At 37.9% G+C, this 19937-nt stretch overlaps 1 protein-coding gene across 2 annotated transcripts; it reads left to right on the top strand.

Moving 5' to 3' along the window:
* Positions 1-369: 369 nt before the first annotated feature.
* Positions 370-8703, top strand: LOC135477914 (uncharacterized). Of its 2 annotated transcripts, none has more exons than XM_064758145.1 (2): positions 370-492; positions 4960-8703. In XM_064758145.1, exon 2 carries the CDS (start codon positions 5638-5640, stop codon positions 6667-6669), a length of 1032 nt encoding a protein of 343 aa, XP_064614215.1. In that variant the 5' UTR covers positions 370-492; positions 4960-5637; the 3' UTR covers positions 6670-8703. The 2 variants fall into 2 exon arrangements, with proteins under 2 accessions (XP_064614215.1, XP_064614207.1); XM_064758137.1 differs by having other exon boundaries at positions 372-842.
* The last annotated feature ends 11234 nt before the right edge of the window (positions 8704-19937 follow it).

Genomic DNA, 19937 nt, shown 5'->3' with positions numbered 1-19937 from the left:
TCAGCGTTTGTGGCGGTTAGCGTTTGCTCAGTGCGCTATTGCATATTTTGAAAAACATTATTACCCATAAACAGCAAAACACGAAGTTTCCATATGGACTGCATTCACGAGTTTCACAGTTCATTACGCAACAAGGTTTATAACTGTTCCGTGTTTGAAAGAACGCTATGAAGTAGACTTTGTCCAAGGTGACAACAACACCGGTCTAGATTTGCCAGCCTGCACTCATCGGCCCGAACGTTTCTTTTCCCGCGCGCCATCAAAATTAGCGAAGCGTATCTTGTCGGTGAGAACCGTCAAGGTGGTTCCGTTCATTATTAACACAAAAGCGCACAGGTATAGATGTTAACGTTGAGGCTGTCCTTAATCATAAGTACAGACGGCTGTAAAGCCCTCAGTCGTACATACTGAAAGGCCGAGTGGATGACATGATTTGGGGAGGACTTGTGTTTTAACTCGTGTACCAGGTTAACTCGCGTGTGTGTTTAAAAGGTAAGGTCGTGATCCACACCACAGTTTTGAACGTCAGAAGTTTGTGTCAAGTCATTCTAAGTTAACACCGGGCAGTCTCATTACGGTGCTTTTAGCGCGCCTGGCCACGCACCTTTGGCTCTCTGTCAATAGTATACATACGTACTGCCTCAGAACTGAAAGTCCCGTGGGAGCATTCGGAGCCATACCTATCCGGTAATTATAGTATCCATTGTGACCAGCTGTCAAGAATCTATATATACAGATTATCTCTTATCCACCCCCACACCTGATGGGGACACAGAGGTCAGACTTTGTCTCGTTTCATTAGTTCTGCTAAGCAGTTTTACCTGTACGGGACACTCGCAAAGGTAAGCCATTGTGAGTCTGATGTATATATAGACTTACCCTGGTATAAGATGCATGATGTTCACTTGACTTACCGGTACTTAGGTATAAGCCTATATACTGTATGTATGTTGCAATTAGCGTTTGAAATTTAATCTGCGTGTACAAAAGGCTATTTAATTTAAAGATGGTCGTCGAGATTAAATAGCTTTCGTGTATTAAAATTCAGAGGATCTGCATTCCAGAGTATATAGAGCTCTCTCTCTCTCTCTCTCTCTCTCTCTCTCTCTCTCTCTCTCTCTCTCTCTCTCTCTCTTCCTTCCTTAATATTAATATATGCCTGAAAGGTGTTTAAAGTTTACATCTTTTTATAGAAGGAATCTTTCCTCTATAGGTTAACTATAATTCTGGAAAGATTTGTATACCCGTATACATGAATGGGGAGGAGTAAAGTTGTGGAAGATCCCATCCCCGTGGCCTCTTGTTATTAGCTTTACATTGTACATGCCTGATATCGTACAGCTCTAATCAAATAAAATATATTTACATAATATAAACATATGTATTTAAGATAGATTTAATACACATGAGCCAGCAGAAATGGGGTTAGCACGTATATTGATGTACTCGTATATATACACCATCTGAATATGGCGAACAGTATTCGGCCTACCAAGATTATTTGTATGTATAGAGCAGTGCTCCTAGTTAGTCTCATAGAATCTTTATGTTGAATTAATAAAATATATGTGTTATATTTAACAGAACAATCTGCTGCAATAACAATACATTCTATATAGCATCTCAGATAACAGGCTTTCTTTTAAGATTAACAGATTAATTTTTGAGTGTAACATCTCGTGTATGTTAGAATTCCCACATGCCTCTCAATATAAAAAAAATCACGTATGTGATAACAATTATCGAAAATCACAGTCCCGGAATAAAAAATTTATTAGGCTTTCAGATGTATATCATCTCATGGTACGCATAAACGCATTACGTGTATGGACTCCTTCGCTCAGTCGTGCACATCACGTCTGTAAATGAGACGCATGCATGTTCAGTATACTTAAGCATGTATTTCTCGTTATAGTTTAAGATCTGTCTGCAAAGTGCATTTATGTAGACTGCAAGCTTTATTACATCCAGACATTGCCATACATATAGCTAATTAAGGGTCTACCTGATGGTGTATCCATGGCACTGTGTACGCTGCATGGGGTATTTACAGTGTTAAATATACATGCGAGATAGCGTTGCAGTTTGCCTCTGCCTGAAAACTATGCTTTATACAGACGCATACTATAGGTACAGTTATAGCTGATCTATAAGAAGAGATAGCCCTATTCCTACTAATACCATCAGCCATCTTGTGTAGATTACCTGCATAGCGGCACACACACAGGTAAAGATATTGATTTCACCTTATCCAGTGGATGTGTTGTATAGCATCGTAAAATTCATGCGTCAATTCGGATTTTACCAGCAGCTCACGTGGACAGTTAATTGCACGGTATACTTACACACGGAATAAAGGCATTTAAGAGGCAACCAGTGCACCGATAGGCTCGAGCCTGTTGCCGCACCCCACTTTTATATCATCAGTTTCTGTCCTGGACACAGAAATGGCAATCAGCATGTTATTTTGTTGCTACGTGCTGCACTTTATAGTCGTTAGCTAACTTATAATTGTGAATTTAAACGTCATTAAATGTTCTACTTTTCTTTTGTATGAAATGTCTGCATGTACAGCATAATTAACTATTCCGTATCATGTATATGGTTTTAGGGTTATACGAGATATATTAAAATTTTGTATTTTGTACGTACAGATATATGTAGGTATACATCAGTAACTGTTCACCATTGTATATAACTTCAGCTTTGATGGGCCAACTTGATATATTCAGTTCAATTGTGGCAAAAAATCTATTTGCGATCTGTTATAAAGAGACTGATAAGTATTGTATAAATTAAAGTTAAATTAAACTTAAATATTCGCTGCACCACATTTAATTGCAGAGGTATTTTTGAGTACAAAACGCATTTATATAGTAAAAAGCTAGTGTATAGTGCATTCAGTACATTAAAATCATGACATATTCTCTCTTTGTCACAGAGCTCAAAGCCTAAACCGGGGAAATAATCAGGCATTTGTATGTAACTGGATGCGAGTAATCTTGAGGGCGCGGTATGCTATATGTAGGGCTTCGTAATAACAGCTGTATTTATAGGTTCATTATGTAGTATTTCCCAACCTTTTCGTGTATGAAAGTAAGTTATACCCAATACAGACACGCCGCTCTCAGGACAAAAATAGATGGGTTAATTAATTGAGAAATTCCAAACTTTTGAGAGAGAGAAAAAAAACACGTCATTCTGCACAATAATAGTCGCGATATAATCAGACTGAAGAAGTACCATGGGTTATTGTGGGCCGATGAGTATGCATATAGGTGATGTAAAGTGGTACAGTACCATACAAATCCGGAGCAAATCTATAAAAACCGAAATTCTGTAAGATGTACTTAACCCAATACGCTCTGGCGTACTTAATATGAATACGAGGGAACCAGTAATTGGGCGACAAAGAAACAGTATATACATGAATATACGTTACTGACTGGAGACAATGTATACTTTATACTGTATAGCTTGATAGACGATCTTACCTGGGTCATCTCTATCATGTAGACCTACCTAAGACGTTTATAAAGCATTGTTCCTAAATTTATATATACGTGCAAGATTTAACGTCCATGAAAGCAGAGCTTTTGGCAAACAGCAGTTTATAGTGTCAGAATCACGTTCATTGAGTATGTAGTTTGCATGATTATCATTTGATTTAAGCGCACAAAGACATTACTGGGACGCACATTTTCTGCACGCACATGTTAAAACAAGTTATAATCCTCGTCCGTTGAAAAAAATAATGTTAATATTATCAGAAAGTCTGTCGTTTAAGTGGTGCTAGAATGTATGCTGTTTTTACTGCAGATTATTGCATTAATGTAGGTGTTTAATCCAACATAGCGATTCTATTAGAGTAACAAAATGTTGAATATGACACAATATTTTGTTATAATAACAGAATACATTCTAGCATCAGTTAGACGACAAACTTTCTGTTAAAATTAACAGATTTTTTTTTGAGTGTAAGAAATGAATGATGATGGCTTAACGCCACATCAGCAAACTTTCAGCCATATCGTGGCGAGAGTGTAAATCAAACAAAGTGGCGACACTGATAAATGTTCGAAGTATTACTTTAAGTGTATATATATTCTTACAAAAAAGAAAGAATGAAAAAAGAAAAAACAATAAGTGTTCCTTTTTTCATGGACATCTTGGAAACATCAGTTAAGAAGACGATATGTAATGAAGTCTAAATTTGTCGTTTGTCTATATGTCCATCATATGTTACTCAGATTGATTTTGACCTGCATATTAAGTCAATCGACACTCCCCAGCCACACGTTATGTGTGCTTAGATTTATATCATCAGGAAACATGTATATATAAGGTGTCATCTGTATACATGCGCCGATTTATAAGGTGTATTGTTGCAAACCACGGTATACTATATTTCACCTAATGTTTGGCCTGTAAAATGTATAAAGGCATTAAAATGATTTTTTTTTAAATCCGAACGCATAAGTTTCACTGGTAAGAACTGAATCAAATTGCACCAACAATACAACCAAAAAAACAAAGGAGGGGTGGGGGCCTCTAATCAGAATGAAGCAAAATGCGCTACCTGCAGAAGACTTTACTTTAGGTGAAATACACTAAGCACTAAACCAATAAAAATTTCTACGGTATAACTTTTTATACCCCGTGAAGTAAGTAGTCCGTATTATATAACCATATATCAATGCATGAATATTTTATGATATTCACATCACGGTTATTGGTTGTGCTGTAATAAGATCATGGTGACACCTCCATACATATATAGAGGTCCTGTATTTACATGCATGTGTTACCTGCTCCATGCTTTATGCACAATTTCGATCGTAAACCCTCAGACCAACGCAGTATTATTCGACTTAATATACGACATCCGTTGGGTAACATGTGATTACGTTCGGCCTTTGAGAATAATAAATGATGTATTTATCGTCTGTATATTTTTAGGTCAACCCTTCTTCCCGCCGTACGCTATAACTTTCTACAGAGGGAGTGATGTGTGAAGTGGAGATAGCGACTGTGCTTCAAGCTTCACCAGGTAGCCAGCCTACATAAAGAGACAGTAGGCTGGTAATACGGCCTTGTGTGACCCGAAGAGTCCTGACATTGACGCTGCCTGTCAGTTCAGCTATTACCGATTCGCTGTGCACACCTATACTGTATTTGACCTCAAGCCAAAGCCCGGTATCAACGTAAACTTATTTTCACATCCGTTTTGCGACTTCAGTTGGGACCTGGCTCGAGGGATTTTTATATAGCCACGACCGGCTAGAGGCACACAGATGTAATAGGTGTACTGAAAAAAAAAAGAAAAAAGAAAAACAGACCAGGAATTCACCTGTACCGCTGAGCTCACTTTTGTATGAAATGAACGAGATAATGGCTTACACTGAGACGTCTATGTGTTCTCATGAATATTAGCGCGGCTTCTATCGATCGTGAGGGACTGAACTATATATACTGAACAACAGCTGTGAATTCAGACCGGCCTATAGGTGTGTCGTGGACGAATGGCATGTGGCCAATAGAACCCGGCGCTGATGTTGTAATCTGTAGGTGACACATCGCCCATTTCACTGTACACAGGTTCAGTCGGGTCCTCCCTAGTGCCGCTCCGCCATCAACATGGAGTTACCTTACGCCTATAACCACTACAGACCGAGGGATCTTACGTTATGCCTGCCCAACGACACGGACGCCGACGATAATCTGGCCAAATCCCCTATTGCCAGAAACTTAGGACATTATCCTCTTACGCCAAGATCCAACCACGAAACGGAATACAAACGAACTCTCGAAGTTTCCAAAGCCCCGGACATTTTCCCCTGTAAACACGTCCTGTGTCACCATTGCCTGAGGAAAAACGTCAGGGACAACGTAGTGACATGTCCCATCTGTGGAACGACGACTCAGTACGACGCCCCTTCTATGGAATATGGCGTGAGTGGTGGCGAGGAAGACAACAACAACACGATGCTTGTGACGAACTTCGATGAGATCGTGAAGAAATTCCGAGGTATTGATCGGCCGTCGACGTTACGGCGAATGAAGGAGGACAGCGTTCAAACGGCAACTATTGGAATGACGTACACATCTATACCGTGTGACGTGTGCGAGGAAGACCATGGCAACCTCAAAGTTCTCCAAGAGCTGAACAAATTATCCGTTGTCCACAAGAGGCCGGACAATCTGAACGGACATTACTACAGGTTGTGGATGGGAGATGTGGTCACTACCTTCTACAGTAAGGTCAATTCTTCGTCCATCTGCGTTCCGTGTACGTACAAGAGCTTGAGGAAGAGTCAACAGTTTCCAGAACTCACCAATGGCAACGGGATCCCTCCCGAGGACGCCAACGCTCAGCTCTGCCTGGCGGAAGTCGGAAAGCTGATCGTGAAAAAGTCGGCGCCAACCGTTTGCATGCAAGGGAAAAATATGATCGAAGTCGATCACACCATATCGGTGAAGAATCGCGCTGATCTGTTTGATTTCAATTACACCGCTGAACGTATCCAGAAAATGGTGGGTCAACAAGAGAACACGTTGATCAAGCAGGTAACGCGACAGATTAACGACAACGGAAGGCTGTATCATATCAAGGAATCCAGCAACATCGACTTAGATGATGATCCAACGTTGAAAACGGAAATCTGGTGAAAACGGAATTCAGGGCAAAACGGAAATTTGGTGAGCACACCGTATGACCGCTAACAGAATTCATAAGAGATCTGAAATTCAGATCTGGCTTCCAAGGTGCTGTTTGCCCTCTTCTTTATTCAAAGAGGATTATACCTACAGGCCAGATGCAAAATTCGCGATTCCATCATCAGTATGTATTACCCTATCCCAGCTTGTCCAAGGCATTTTCTTGTTATCTATGGTTCCAAAGAAAAGGCAGTGTGGTGCATTATTTTAATATCAGTTTATACATATATGTATTAGGAACGGATTCCACGGATTACTGAGTTTAAAAAATGCCCTCCAATGCAGGAAATGTTGTTTTCAGTTTGTGGAATTGGGGGGACAAGTTTCGTTTTTGTTCAATGGCTTTAAGGGCTATCCATTCGACGGATGGGCTAGTCAGACACATCATAGTTTAATACAACGTTATAGCCTGTTGCAGGATTATGGTTTAATTATGTTGTTGGTACCAGGATCATTGGAAAATATCTACGTTTATGAAAAATATGGATTTGAAGGACTTTTATATGCACAAAACTATACGGGCGCACTCATTCCGAGAGAATCGTCAAGGTTTTTCTTTTTTGTGTGCGTAATGAAAAAGAATGCCCAATATGTGTGACAACATGCTTTCGAAAGCATTTGCAGCAGAGGAGATAAGTGGACGCAAGTTATGCGTTCTCTGTGGACAAATAGTGTGTCAGGGTGTTGGCAAGGATTATTTCAGGTTGATGGTGCCTTCGAATTAACGGAACTGGACGAACTTGACTTACACTCAAAGAAAACTGTGTGGACAGGTATGGATGTGTTTGAACTTGATCAGAAGCACTTGAATGTGATTGAAAATACTTTGTTATATACTTCATCAGGCTTTTATGATGTGATATATAAATGCGAGGACACTATTTTCTTGCCAAAGCTATACATGTTATCACCATAAAGACTGTATATTTTATTCCGTTCCTTTTATATGTTCATTGGAGGAGGTGGGTGTATAATTTCTGAATGTACAGTTGTGTGACACACTCAGACTAGAACATACCAGTAGAATGATGCTATGCAAAGCGAGTTAAAAAGGAACAAATGACTGGGGCTTGAGCATAGCTTTATAAAATATTGAAGTGAATTATATGCATCGTTTCCAGTCAGATATATCTTTGCTAAGTGTATATAAGCGTATAAAGCTTAGACATTTTTGCGTTTTATTCCGATGTGTATATAAATTGAACTGACAAATCTGAAAATTTGGGAGCTACACGGATAAGTTATCTCAGCTTGTAAGATTGTCGAATCTCTGCTGTAAAGATGGTCTCATTGCCTGTATATGCACTTCAGCAAAAACACGATCTACGAAGGGCATTTTGTTCAGTGTCAGAACAATGTCGTGTTAATATGATAACGGGGTGTATACGCATGGATCTACATGGAGGATATATTTCTCAGTCAACTGATGCTAAATTGTAAATATTATATCATAGAATAATCGGCGATAGTCTTATTTTTGTGTCCAATCATTGGCGATTCGATATCACTTTGTCATATGCAGATATGCAAATAAGATGGAAGTCAATGATGTACTGCGTGTACATTTATCCAGATTTTTGTACATATAAATACAATTTATTTCGTCCATTTTCAAGGTAAGGATGTAACTTGGTGAATCATCCTTTTAATATTATTCATAGTTCAACGTCATAGATCTTTTGAGCCAGGTGCATAGCGGTGACCTAGAATGAAAGTATTCACAGTTGTTATAGATGTTGCAGTTCGAGTATAATACATACATATGGCATGCATGGAAAGGCGAGATCTGCATGGTATAAACTGTCAGCGCTGTTTGACCCTAAATTCGCGAATTTTACAATTTAAGATGTTTAACATGTACATGGTTAACTATGTTAATCTTTAAAGATAATATCGGTACTTGTTTTGGAACATTTCTGCTGTCCTGGTCTTGTATCCGTTTGGGAGAATATCATCCAATAATCTGGCTTACCAAAAATTATTATATATTTGTTCCTGCGCTTATTTAAATAACATTTTAATTAAAAGAAAATTTATTCTGAATTCAAATTTGCTCTCAAAAACTATTATTTTACTTCAGTGAATATGTAAAAGTTAATCGCACTTTATATATAATTGTCTCTCTCCCATCTAAACAAAAGATCAAAGAATCTGGGATGCAGAATTTTGTTCGCCCTGTATGAGAACTGCCGCTATCAAGGTTTAGTAGAAGAGCAAATGGGGTGTGCGTGTTTTTTAAGCTATGCATGTAAACCATTTCCCATTTCTCCCTCTGTAATCTTACCTGTATTTATTGAGGGAGGAAAAAAACATCGTTGTTTACCTTATATATTAAAAGACCCAGTCTCGTCTCAGATCCGGTTTTGTTGAAAATACACCAATTACAGGTACGCTAATACGGCAACATTTATATTATAAGTTAAGGTTAGTCGACAAATTCAGGGTTGGGTAAATTACGTTTGGTAATTCGTCCATTACACGGGGTGAGAAGATTGTTTCCTTTTTGACCACTTTATAATTGTCTTGACACGCTGTATAACATTCCCGAATTAATAGGCATGCGCAATACCTGCGGCTAGACAGGTTTGGGGCAGGGCCCTAGAATAGAACCGCTTCAGTAGGTATACATATATGCACACCATTATCACAGATGTGTAACACGGGTGACATTTCAGGGGCGGAAATGAGTTGTATATTTATCTCACTCTATCACTTATACCGGTATACATACCTATACAACTATGTATATACTGTTTTCTGTCTGCATCGAGCAGAATATCTGCCCATCGGAGCGGTGCTATAGGCCTATACACCTTCAGAATAAAGGGTTCTTGTAAATTTACATGCATGTATGCTTCACCTAAAGAAATAGTTGAAGGTTCCTAGTGCGCGTTGCACCTTTTCCACTTTGTTCTAAAACGAATCCGTTAGAACAAACTATTTATGGAATTTACTATGTTCTATAGAAAGATTTGTTCAGTATGTATAAAAAAGAATGGATCTTGTATTGAGAACAACCACATATAAAGCCATCTTTTCTGACGGTGTATTCAATTGCTTGACTTGTATATAATTCATACACCTGTATTTAACATAGATAACTATAGATACATATAGCCTCTGCTCTCTCTGGTTACTTATTTATTTAACATGTTTTATAATTATAAACCTTTTGTTGATCAAATTGATACGCCATATGTTTTGTCTCACTGGTGTCACAGTTTAACCCAGAATGTAGATATAGAAACTCAGAGACATTAGTGCTTTCCCTCCATAGATATAGAGCTATTTTCATTGTCGTTGATGTGTTTTTCTCTGTTTGTTTTGTTATTGGTTTTTTTTTTTCGTGGAACTTTTGACAAATTTTATCTTTATGTATTATTATTAGTATATGTGTATAGTCTACAGCATCCTATGTTGATTTTTTTGTATGCCACGCAATTGAGATTTCCATGCATCAGCAATTAAACCAAGTTTGATCTGATTTCCACCATTTGTGTTCTAAGTCTGAGTATATCATATCTGCATGTTGATTGTACGAGAATACATGTGTCTTCCAGTTACGTTGGTATATCAGCTTGCCAAACTCCATAATTATTAGACGCGTTGCCTAGGCGACGGAGCGTTACTAGGGGGTGAGGAGGGAGACGAAGAACGATCGATGGCATTTTTTATCTGCAAGTTTTCAGCTTCTGCATGAATGCTTTATTTTCAATGCACAGGATATCACTGGTAATTAATATTGTGCAATCGATCGGTGCCAACTTGTGCCCTTAAATATCAGACTTAGTCTAAATACACACTGTACACAAATCTAGATTAAACCCGAGGGATACCTTCAGTAATTAAGAGCCAATCACCGTTGTAGTGAAGGCTGACGAATAAATGAAGGATTTTAACACAAGGAATAAACAAGTTAGCATTCTTCATGAATGGTACATACATGTATATTGTTTCCTTATAACAATACGCCCAATATATATCACATATGTAACATAAAGGTTCAAGCATGGTATCATAAAGCTATGGTTTTTAAACAGAGCCAATGTTAATGTTAGAACCACTGGTACCGTAGAGAACTTTTGATTAAAAGGTTTCATATATATTTTGTTCGAAACATTGGCTCTTTCGCGTTTATAGTATTGCAGACTTTTCTCTATAAGCAGTGGTTAAATATTGACAGAACACTAACGTTCTTGACTAAAGGCCCAAATAGGGTTGAGCATTTGGATGAAAAATGTCAAACGAAGTCCTGCCCGCATATTGTTTTCGCTTTTTCTTTGGGAATGTGTATGTGTAATCGAATTATGATTAATATTATAATCTGAAAACATCGAATAAAATGTAGACATACGTAGTCGAAGATAAAAAAGATGTGAAAAGCATTTAGTACATACGGTTGATTGTTTTTTTTATAGCCTCGAGGAATACAGTAGACAATTGTATCTGTAGAACAGTATCAGAACAAGTGCTATATACTATCACGCCGAGCTTTATACTGTATACGCAGACGTCCGCTGTTCTTTATGAAGCCGTGCTAACTCAATCAACAAATTATTCCTCAAACCTCGGGCACATAAGAGAAGCGTGGCATAAAGGGTTTCAGGTAGGGCACTCCATTTGACTGCTTATCAGAGACTGACATCTTACTGACTATTTTGGCCCGTAGCAAGATACGGTTTACGTGGGTTCATTTTCAAGCTATTATACTAGCGATATTAGGTGAAGACGTGATATAATGATAAAGGCGTGGTCAGTTAGTAAAGTTAAAATCACTAATGATCTTCGAAATACCGCTATTTCAACTACATAAGACACATACAAGGAAGCCGCGAACCATGGCTGTTCTAACGGGCCAAGTTTTTTTAATTCACTATTACAGTTCAGGCTTGGAGGCACTCGTAAAGACTCGTACTCAAAAGCATTACATTACATTATATTCCAGACTGATATAGAGGGTTTTAGCTGAATTACCTTTGTAAAATCGCGACCTGTATCCTTTATTGATGGATACCCGAGCTGGAAAGACAATAAAGTGGGGGAAAATTGAGCTAAAACAGCTAAATTACAACTTAATTTGTGATACTTCAGTTATTCTATATACATGTGGGACTAAACCATGCCTATATAGGTATAAACCCCGTTACTCTAACAGACACATGTATGTATGTCGACTCGTGAGAATTCAGGGCGTTTATTCAGGTGATCATCAGATCGTAACCATCGGTGGAAGAGGCTTTAGACGTTTGAATAATGCATATATATTTTGCCATCAATATGCTGTTTTTAGTACCACAATAATAGGTGTTTACGCCTGTAAGTGAAACACGCGTGGGCTGACTTTACTTGTACTTTGTAAGTAAGTAGGCCTATACCACGGAAGGTGTACATTCACACCAGTCAACTAAGCATGACGTAGATCCACCGGTAGACCTACAATGTCTGTGTGTGACTCTACTACAAATGCAAACTTATTGTTGTTTGATGTAGAACTAGTTTATATGTATACATCCTATTCACATGCTTGTTGACGTTCACACTTTGAATTTACTGAAATGTGTTCTAAGTTAAGAGGACGTGCCTATGGTTGAAACAGGTCCGTTTGTGGGGATTGTCTTTTCGTGTCAGGCTTCGTGTTTCAGATTTTCACAAGACTTAACAATGGCCCTACAAGAACAGTCCATCATGCTTGTGTTCATTTCCCGAATGCATGACTTGTACATGTTACGTACTAAAGAGCGCATTTACATCAGTCTTGCTATAAAACATTATTTTGCTATGGACCTATGACGAAAAATATAAATCCTATATAGATATGAATATCCCGAGATCATTTCCACGTATTTGCCTGTTATAAACATTCTGTAAAATAGTTTCTTTTAAAAACGTTCACAACATTGTGTCTAATTTTTTTTTGTCGGTTATTTTTTAGAGTCATTTTGGTGGAGAAATACTGCATGTAGGAAAGATCTCCCAACATTTACTTTATAACAGATAAATTCGTGTCTTACACTTTTTTGAAATCTAACGTTCTTTATAATATAGTCCTTAATAATCGCATCTTAAATCGAATAAAAATGTTTATTAACTATATGCTAATTACCGCATTCCAAATGGTAATGAACAAAGTCTTGTCCCTTTCTGAGACGAGCTTTAGTCATATAACAAGACCAAAGGCAAGAATGCCTGTACGTTTTCTCGCGCGATAGCGACTCGGGTCCAAGTCGCTATATAGGTGTATACTACGCTGGGGCATAAATCGACATGGCAAAAGCAAGGACGAACTACAAATAACCAATGCTGTTTAATCCCGAATTGTTTTAGGCGTGAATTTTCACAAATGCTCTTCCCAGCCCCCTAACAGTGCATCGAAGCAGATTTAATTTGGATGGATTCGTTTTTTGGCTTATTTTAAGCTTCTTTAAATCTGTCATGTTTTCATATCCTAATGTATGAATTGAGAATGGACGTGGAATTCCAATAAGCAAATTCGATAATATAGTGTAAATGATTTCGGAAGTAAGAAGTAATTATAAATGCCAGGGATTCTTTGTCGGTATTGACACTGCTTTATTATCCCAAAGATATTCCGTCATTTCCCTTTTTTCCGAATTCTATGCGAGCTAAAGTGTTCAAAGGTCTGTTCATTACCACGATTTTATGACACGTAATTAGCATTGTCTGGAACTTAATTTCATATTATACACAAATGTGCATCTTGACTGGATGAATACTGGTATACTAAGGATATAATGGTAAAATAATGTTATTATGGAGATCGAAGAACCATGATTTTCACATTTTGAAAAGCATTGCTAGGTGTTGATCAGGAGCGATTCGACTATCGAGAGAATAGTAAGAAGGAATAGATTCCAACCATCTCGCTGTTCGTACAGACAAAATACACTTGTGTTGTATGAACACAGACTTGTCTTCTTCCCAACAAAAGTCTTGTGCCATATTTGAACAACTCTGTATGTTCTGATGAATTAATACACGGTCTTGTGTTGAATGAATTGAGCACAAGATGTTTTGGATGTTAAACACAATACTTGTTGCCAAATTCACACGTTTTTGTTGTGTTGCGTAAATTAAGTGTTTTTGTGTGCATATAATGGCCTGGATGATAATAAGTGGTGGTTGGCGATCGTGTGAACACCATGCACTTGTCTTCCACAAATAAGGTTTGAAAGCCTGTCCACCTTGCCTGGGAAAGTTCGTCAGTATCTTGCCAAAGTTGGTGGTTTACCACGGAAAAATTCTTGAGTATAAACAACAATCAGTCAATAAATTGGTGTGTATATAACACAAATGAGAATGGTACATATAAGGCATAATCCTATATGAACCCTGGTGCATATAAAACATAATCCTACATGAACCCTGGTGCATATAAGACATAGTCCTTCGTGGATACTGGTGCATATAAGACATAGTCCTTCGTGGACACTGGTGCATATAAGACATAATCCTATATAGACACTCGTGCATTTAAGGCATAGTCCTACGTGGACCATGGCGCATATCAAATGAAAAATGTCAAGTGGACATTGGCGTATATCAAGTATAATGGACACAAGCGCATGTAAGACATATTGTATTTGCTCCTAATATTAACCCCATGTGAAAGGTACATTTTTTTAGGCAAATAAAAGTCATGAAGTATTACTTCTGAAACTGACAGTTTTCCCATAGGGTATTATCCTATGACTCCAGTCGCCTTTCCAGGATCAACAGAACTCACAGAATCAAGTGAAATTAGTAACTTAGTCAGCGGTGAACTTCTATGTCAAGTACAGTAATCCTGAATGGTGAATGGCCTATACCAGAATGAATGAGTGATAATGGCCTAATGGCATTTCGGCAGTATTGAAGCCATATCGTGGCGAATATCAGATATTGTTCTAAACAGTCATTGCCAGACATGAATGAATGAACCATAATTCTACAAGGACATGGTATAAGCGTCACAAGCACGCTAATGCAGAGCGCAATAAATGGTGAAATGAGAAAGCTTATTGTGTAGGTTGAAAACTAGTGAATATCAAAAATGCTCGCCATGCAACATGGAGTGTACGTCAGACACAACGTTGAGAAAATGTTATAAAAATAGTCAAACACGGCTGGAAGTACAAACCTTACATCATCTTCTAGTGTTAAGGATTCGTATAGAATTTTCTTTTAACAGGTATGGCGTGTGGTCTTTCTCTTAATTACTGATTAGCGTGAGTTGTTTGGTATATGGGAGTATATTAACCCATATATGGCTTCCACGTAGGTCGACACACTGGGAGTTTTTCCCAAAAGCAATGTCTTTCCGTAAGACGTGAACCATGCAAGCTAACAACGTTCGTTTACAGTTGCTTTTAAAAGTAACTATGTGTATAAAATGAATACAGTGAAAAAAAATGTTTGCCCGGTCTTGCATTTGCATCCTTTGATATAATCAAATATAATGTAGGTTTTACATCTACTAAAACGAAACGTGTTATTCTTCATAGGTATTCATCCGTCGCCTACCTGTCTTGCCCAAGAAAATGCTGTCAGCAAATTTATATAAAAAGCAATGAAACTGTGAAGTAAACAAAATACTGGTAAATCCTGTTTGTTCAAGGTTATGACGTGCGTACACAACTTGAGATAACAGAACACTGCACATTTGGACATCAAAGAATGCTCTTCAGTCTTTAACTTGTCTTATTGTCCATCTCCTTGCACCTTATTCAGAGCTTTACTAAAAACTGACACACAGGATGACACGCCAACAATACATGCACATAATCGTAAAGACGTTATGTTACATGTAAACAGGGTAGAAAAGGAATGCGTCCTTTTCCATGCACGTCATTTCTATTAATTTAATTATTTCATTAGGCGTTTCACTATTCATCTGTATCGGACTGCATGTATGTTCCCATGTATATCGTTCTGAATATGTATACATGAATTAAAAGACACAAGACGCGTTATTTGCAGGTGAATGTATAATTTTTTTCATTGTATGATTCATTATATATTTGTATAATACATACAAAGGCGCTGTCCTACATTTTAACACACCCGTGTTATTTGATCAACTGGCACCGGTCCACACATTATGAGAGAAAACATGTGAGTGTTAAGATCTGGGATATTGTTAAACTTCTGGTATATTCGTCTTTCAACAACTGGGCTGAAAAAACACAGCTATTTAGTGAATACCTGTGTCATTTCTGGACTTCTTGGGTCATAAAATTACAAGTGATTTGATTGATAGCTTGATTCACTCAGTGGATATAAATTAAGCCGTTCCAACACAGACACACAGACACAGACACAGACACAGGCACACACATAAATATATATATATATATATATATATATATATATATATATATATATATATATATATATATATATATATCTGATATATCTGATATATCGATATATCACTCATCGATCTGAGAGATGACCTGATTCCTGATGCCAGGTTTGGTTAGTTCGGGTTTTTATTGATCATAAATCCATGATACTTGCTTGGTTATAGATTGCTTAACTGGGTAGTTTTATTTGCATATTAATTTGTCGATGGCTTGACAATATAACTCTTGGCTTTATATAGAGTCATTCCTGTGATTTACACATACATATTTATATACAGATATTACTTAATTCTCAACTTAACATCTTTATGTTTGAATTTCAGATTATAGAATACATCCAAACAGATTTCAAGGTTTACCTTAAATGGGTGTAGTGCTGTATAGCTAGGTCTATATAATGTTTAACGTCCCTAACACATATTCTCAATTCATTACTATGGCTCAGTCAATCACCATTAATTTAGAATATATGGTGATAGTAATTTATCTGACAAAGAAACTTCTAATGGTCGAAATTGCATTGTTGTGTCGAAGACTGTATCCTTTTAAATCTTATTTCCCTGCATTCATTATTGGCTTTTCATTGGTTGTGTTTCACTGCGATAAGCCTTGGATGTTTCCCTTTCCAATCTAATATCACAAACATTGACCTATTAATAATGGTGTATAGTTTTTAGAGCTTTTTTATTGTCATGAGGCAAGTTAGTTTGGCATGTATGTGTCACGAGGCTGCTGTAAATGCGTTCATGACAAGCCAACCGTCACTTCAGATATGCGGTAATTGCTTTTCCAAGCATACAATAAACCATAATTCACAAGCTGAATTATGAAAAAAGAGAATAATTTATGAGGCCGATTCTTTAGAGAAGTAGTTTACCTCAAATATGTGGTATATTTGCACAGGGTATATGATGGGGTATAGCCGTCTGCAATCTTTGTATTTTTGGCCTTTGTCCTGGAGATCATATGGTAGCAACGTGCAAGCACATACATCAATGACTAATCCATATCTAAGCCGTCGCAAGGCTGCTGGGAATTTTAATTGCTCATCAGTAATATATTGCAATTCAAGATTTGTTTATAGTAACAATACTAATACCTAAAGATGGTGGTTGCACTCTTATGCAAACAGAGTCTTCAGGTACAACCCTTTTCATTTATTTAATATAATACAAGAAGAGAGAGGATCAGATATAAGTGTAGGCCTTTTCTCTTTGGCGCATGTTTACATCATGTTGTTCTCCTCTGACAAACATATTTATATCTGTTATACAGATTCGTCCCAGAATACCTTTAAATCACTTTATTGTTTCAAACCTTATTCATCAGTATTCAAGTACAACATTCAAGGTTGCATATAATAGAACCAGTGTCATGCACAATCGAGATCTGGGCCCAAGCCAGATTGACTATTGTTCTCTTGTTGAATTTCAGGACACTACATTACAATATAACCCACAAATCACCATCGCAAAGACATGGACGAACGTAACTTAGACGACAGAACTTGCAGCAATGGCCTGGATATGTTCCTCACCGCCAATGCAATGATTCAAAGGACTTTCAAATCGGGGCTTTCAGAGCGCTCAAGACTTCCGCCTCAAAGATTCCTTTGGCAATAGTAAATTCATATTATGTAGCAGCTTCGATCGTTTAGATGTTCTCTACCCTGATCCACACTCATTTGCATTTTTAGCACATGTTTTCTTCTGAGCCTTTTCAGCTGTTCGTACAGTTCATTCTCAGCGTTGCTCGTTAAATCTCATGTTCACGTTCAAACATATTCTCCTTGGGTGTGTTTTATCGAAGTCGGAAGGATAGATTGATATTCTGTTAACAGCCATTGTACAGCCTGTGTGCTGGTACATGCATGTCGCTTGATACTGATAAGGAGCTGTACTCATTGTCCATTCATATTCGCCCTATGAAGGTTGTTGTCCGACAAGGCAGCCAACACAAACATTGGCAGATTAAAAGGCGCAAGAGCCTCCGTGGCGGAGGGGGTTAGCACGCCAGCAAGGCGTATTATAGGCTTTGCGATTTTTCTCCCCAAGAAGTGCAGATTATGCCAAAATTCTAATTTAGAACTGATGCTTTCTAGCTCTGACGTAGGGGGTTTGCCAATGTCTTCATTTATTTAAAGGATACCTGATAAAGGTCATATAAAACAAAGAGTATGGTTTTAAGGAAAATGAAGAATTACATAATTATACCCCAAAAAGAAAAATTAAATCCAACAGTTTCATGTAACGTTTAAGTAGTTATTTCATTAGTTTTTTTACGCCGTACTCAACATTATTTCACTTATAATACGGCGGAAACCTGGTTGTGGAAACTCATCACCACCCACAAGACACATGATTTCCAGGAAGGATTATGTGACAAGAACGGTAACAACCATCTGAAAAAATGAATGGTCAGGGCTAACCTTTTACAAACATATAAACATGCGTAGTATGGAACAAGACTAGAGGCTGATTTTCGCTAACTGTCGAAATCGATTTATTTTTTATAATTATTTTTTGTCAATTGTTATTTAACGTCGTGCTCTAAAAATTGTCCACGTATATGACGTTAGTCAAGTTTATGGGTGGAGGAAAGGCCTACACATCGCTAGGCTATTCGACATGTATACTTCTACATAAATTTCAAGACGCAGTGGAGGCGACCAGAGCTGGATTCGAACACGCGGCTATGTTGTTCAAGGGCCTGATAGTCACGTTTGAGCCAGCGATGATTCCAGCTCTTATAGCCTTCATGAATAAGATACAACGGAAAAGTACCACCAGTAGGCCCCGTAGATACTAAATAAAAATAGTAGAAGTAGTCTTCCAGGAGTTTTTGTCGGTGCTTGGTATAGAATATACTCGTATCCTATATTCAATGTTCTCACATATAGGCTTCTTCCTTTCTTTTCATTTTTGACGTTGATAATAGGACGGTGATTCTAAAAATAATCGATTCTGAGTATAATCGGAGGATCCGGTTTTCAAAGTGTCAGTGCATAGTTCTCTCAAATACATCTTTTTATTCTGTGTCGTATACAGATAACAGCAACCAGAGTTGTTGACATAAGGCATTTCTGAGAAGAGAATATTGATTGTAAGTTTTACTAGTGCATCGTATTTTGAAACATTTCTTCAGATACATGTTGGCGCGTAGATCAGTTATGGGGATATACAGGGTTTATTTTCAGCCGCAAGAGCATGTAAGTCGCCAAATCAGGGAGCAATGGCATGGTTTCATTGGCAAGAACCTGAGCTAGAGCAACTACACTGAGATGTTTGTGGGCCCTCAGAGATGTTTCCAATGGCCGAAACCTTTGTTGCCGCGTGTTGCAAGGCAACTGTCTATAATGATGTATGAAAAGCCGTTGTAGTTACAGCCAAATTTGTACTGACAGTATTGTGGTACGGGCGTGGCCTACGTTATATGACTCTTTCGCCCCTTTTGGGGTGGGGGTGATGGAGGTGCATTAGTCATCTATAATGCGAGTCTATCATAGCTATATAAAACAACAACGACCAAAAGCAAAGGCTTTGTGTGCAACAATTGGTGCATAGCTGAGTTGCCTGATTTTTGTCTGCAACATTTCCGCGCCAAAACCCGATGAGCAGCATTGTTGCGAATTACGTACTCGTTGTATCTTTAGACGTTCTTCTGTATCGTGAACAGAAGCCATACAGTAAGTTTTTATGTGTGTGCAAGCCCGTGTGATGTTTTATTCTAAGCACGTGGCATGGTCTATTGTATGTTACGCCTTAAATATTTCTGTTCTGTACGGCAGCTGGCGCGCACTGGATACCGAACACGTGCCCTTATACACACAACAGCCTCGGTATATGCGAGATGTGTGCA

The sequence above is a fragment of the Liolophura sinensis genome, chromosome 1 (genome assembly GCF_032854445.1).
Source record: "Liolophura sinensis isolate JHLJ2023 chromosome 1, CUHK_Ljap_v2, whole genome shotgun sequence".
NCBI classification, from domain to species: Eukaryota; Metazoa; Mollusca; class Polyplacophora; order Chitonida; family Chitonidae; genus Liolophura; species Liolophura sinensis.
This window is presented reverse-complemented; position numbering and strand designations above follow the sequence as displayed.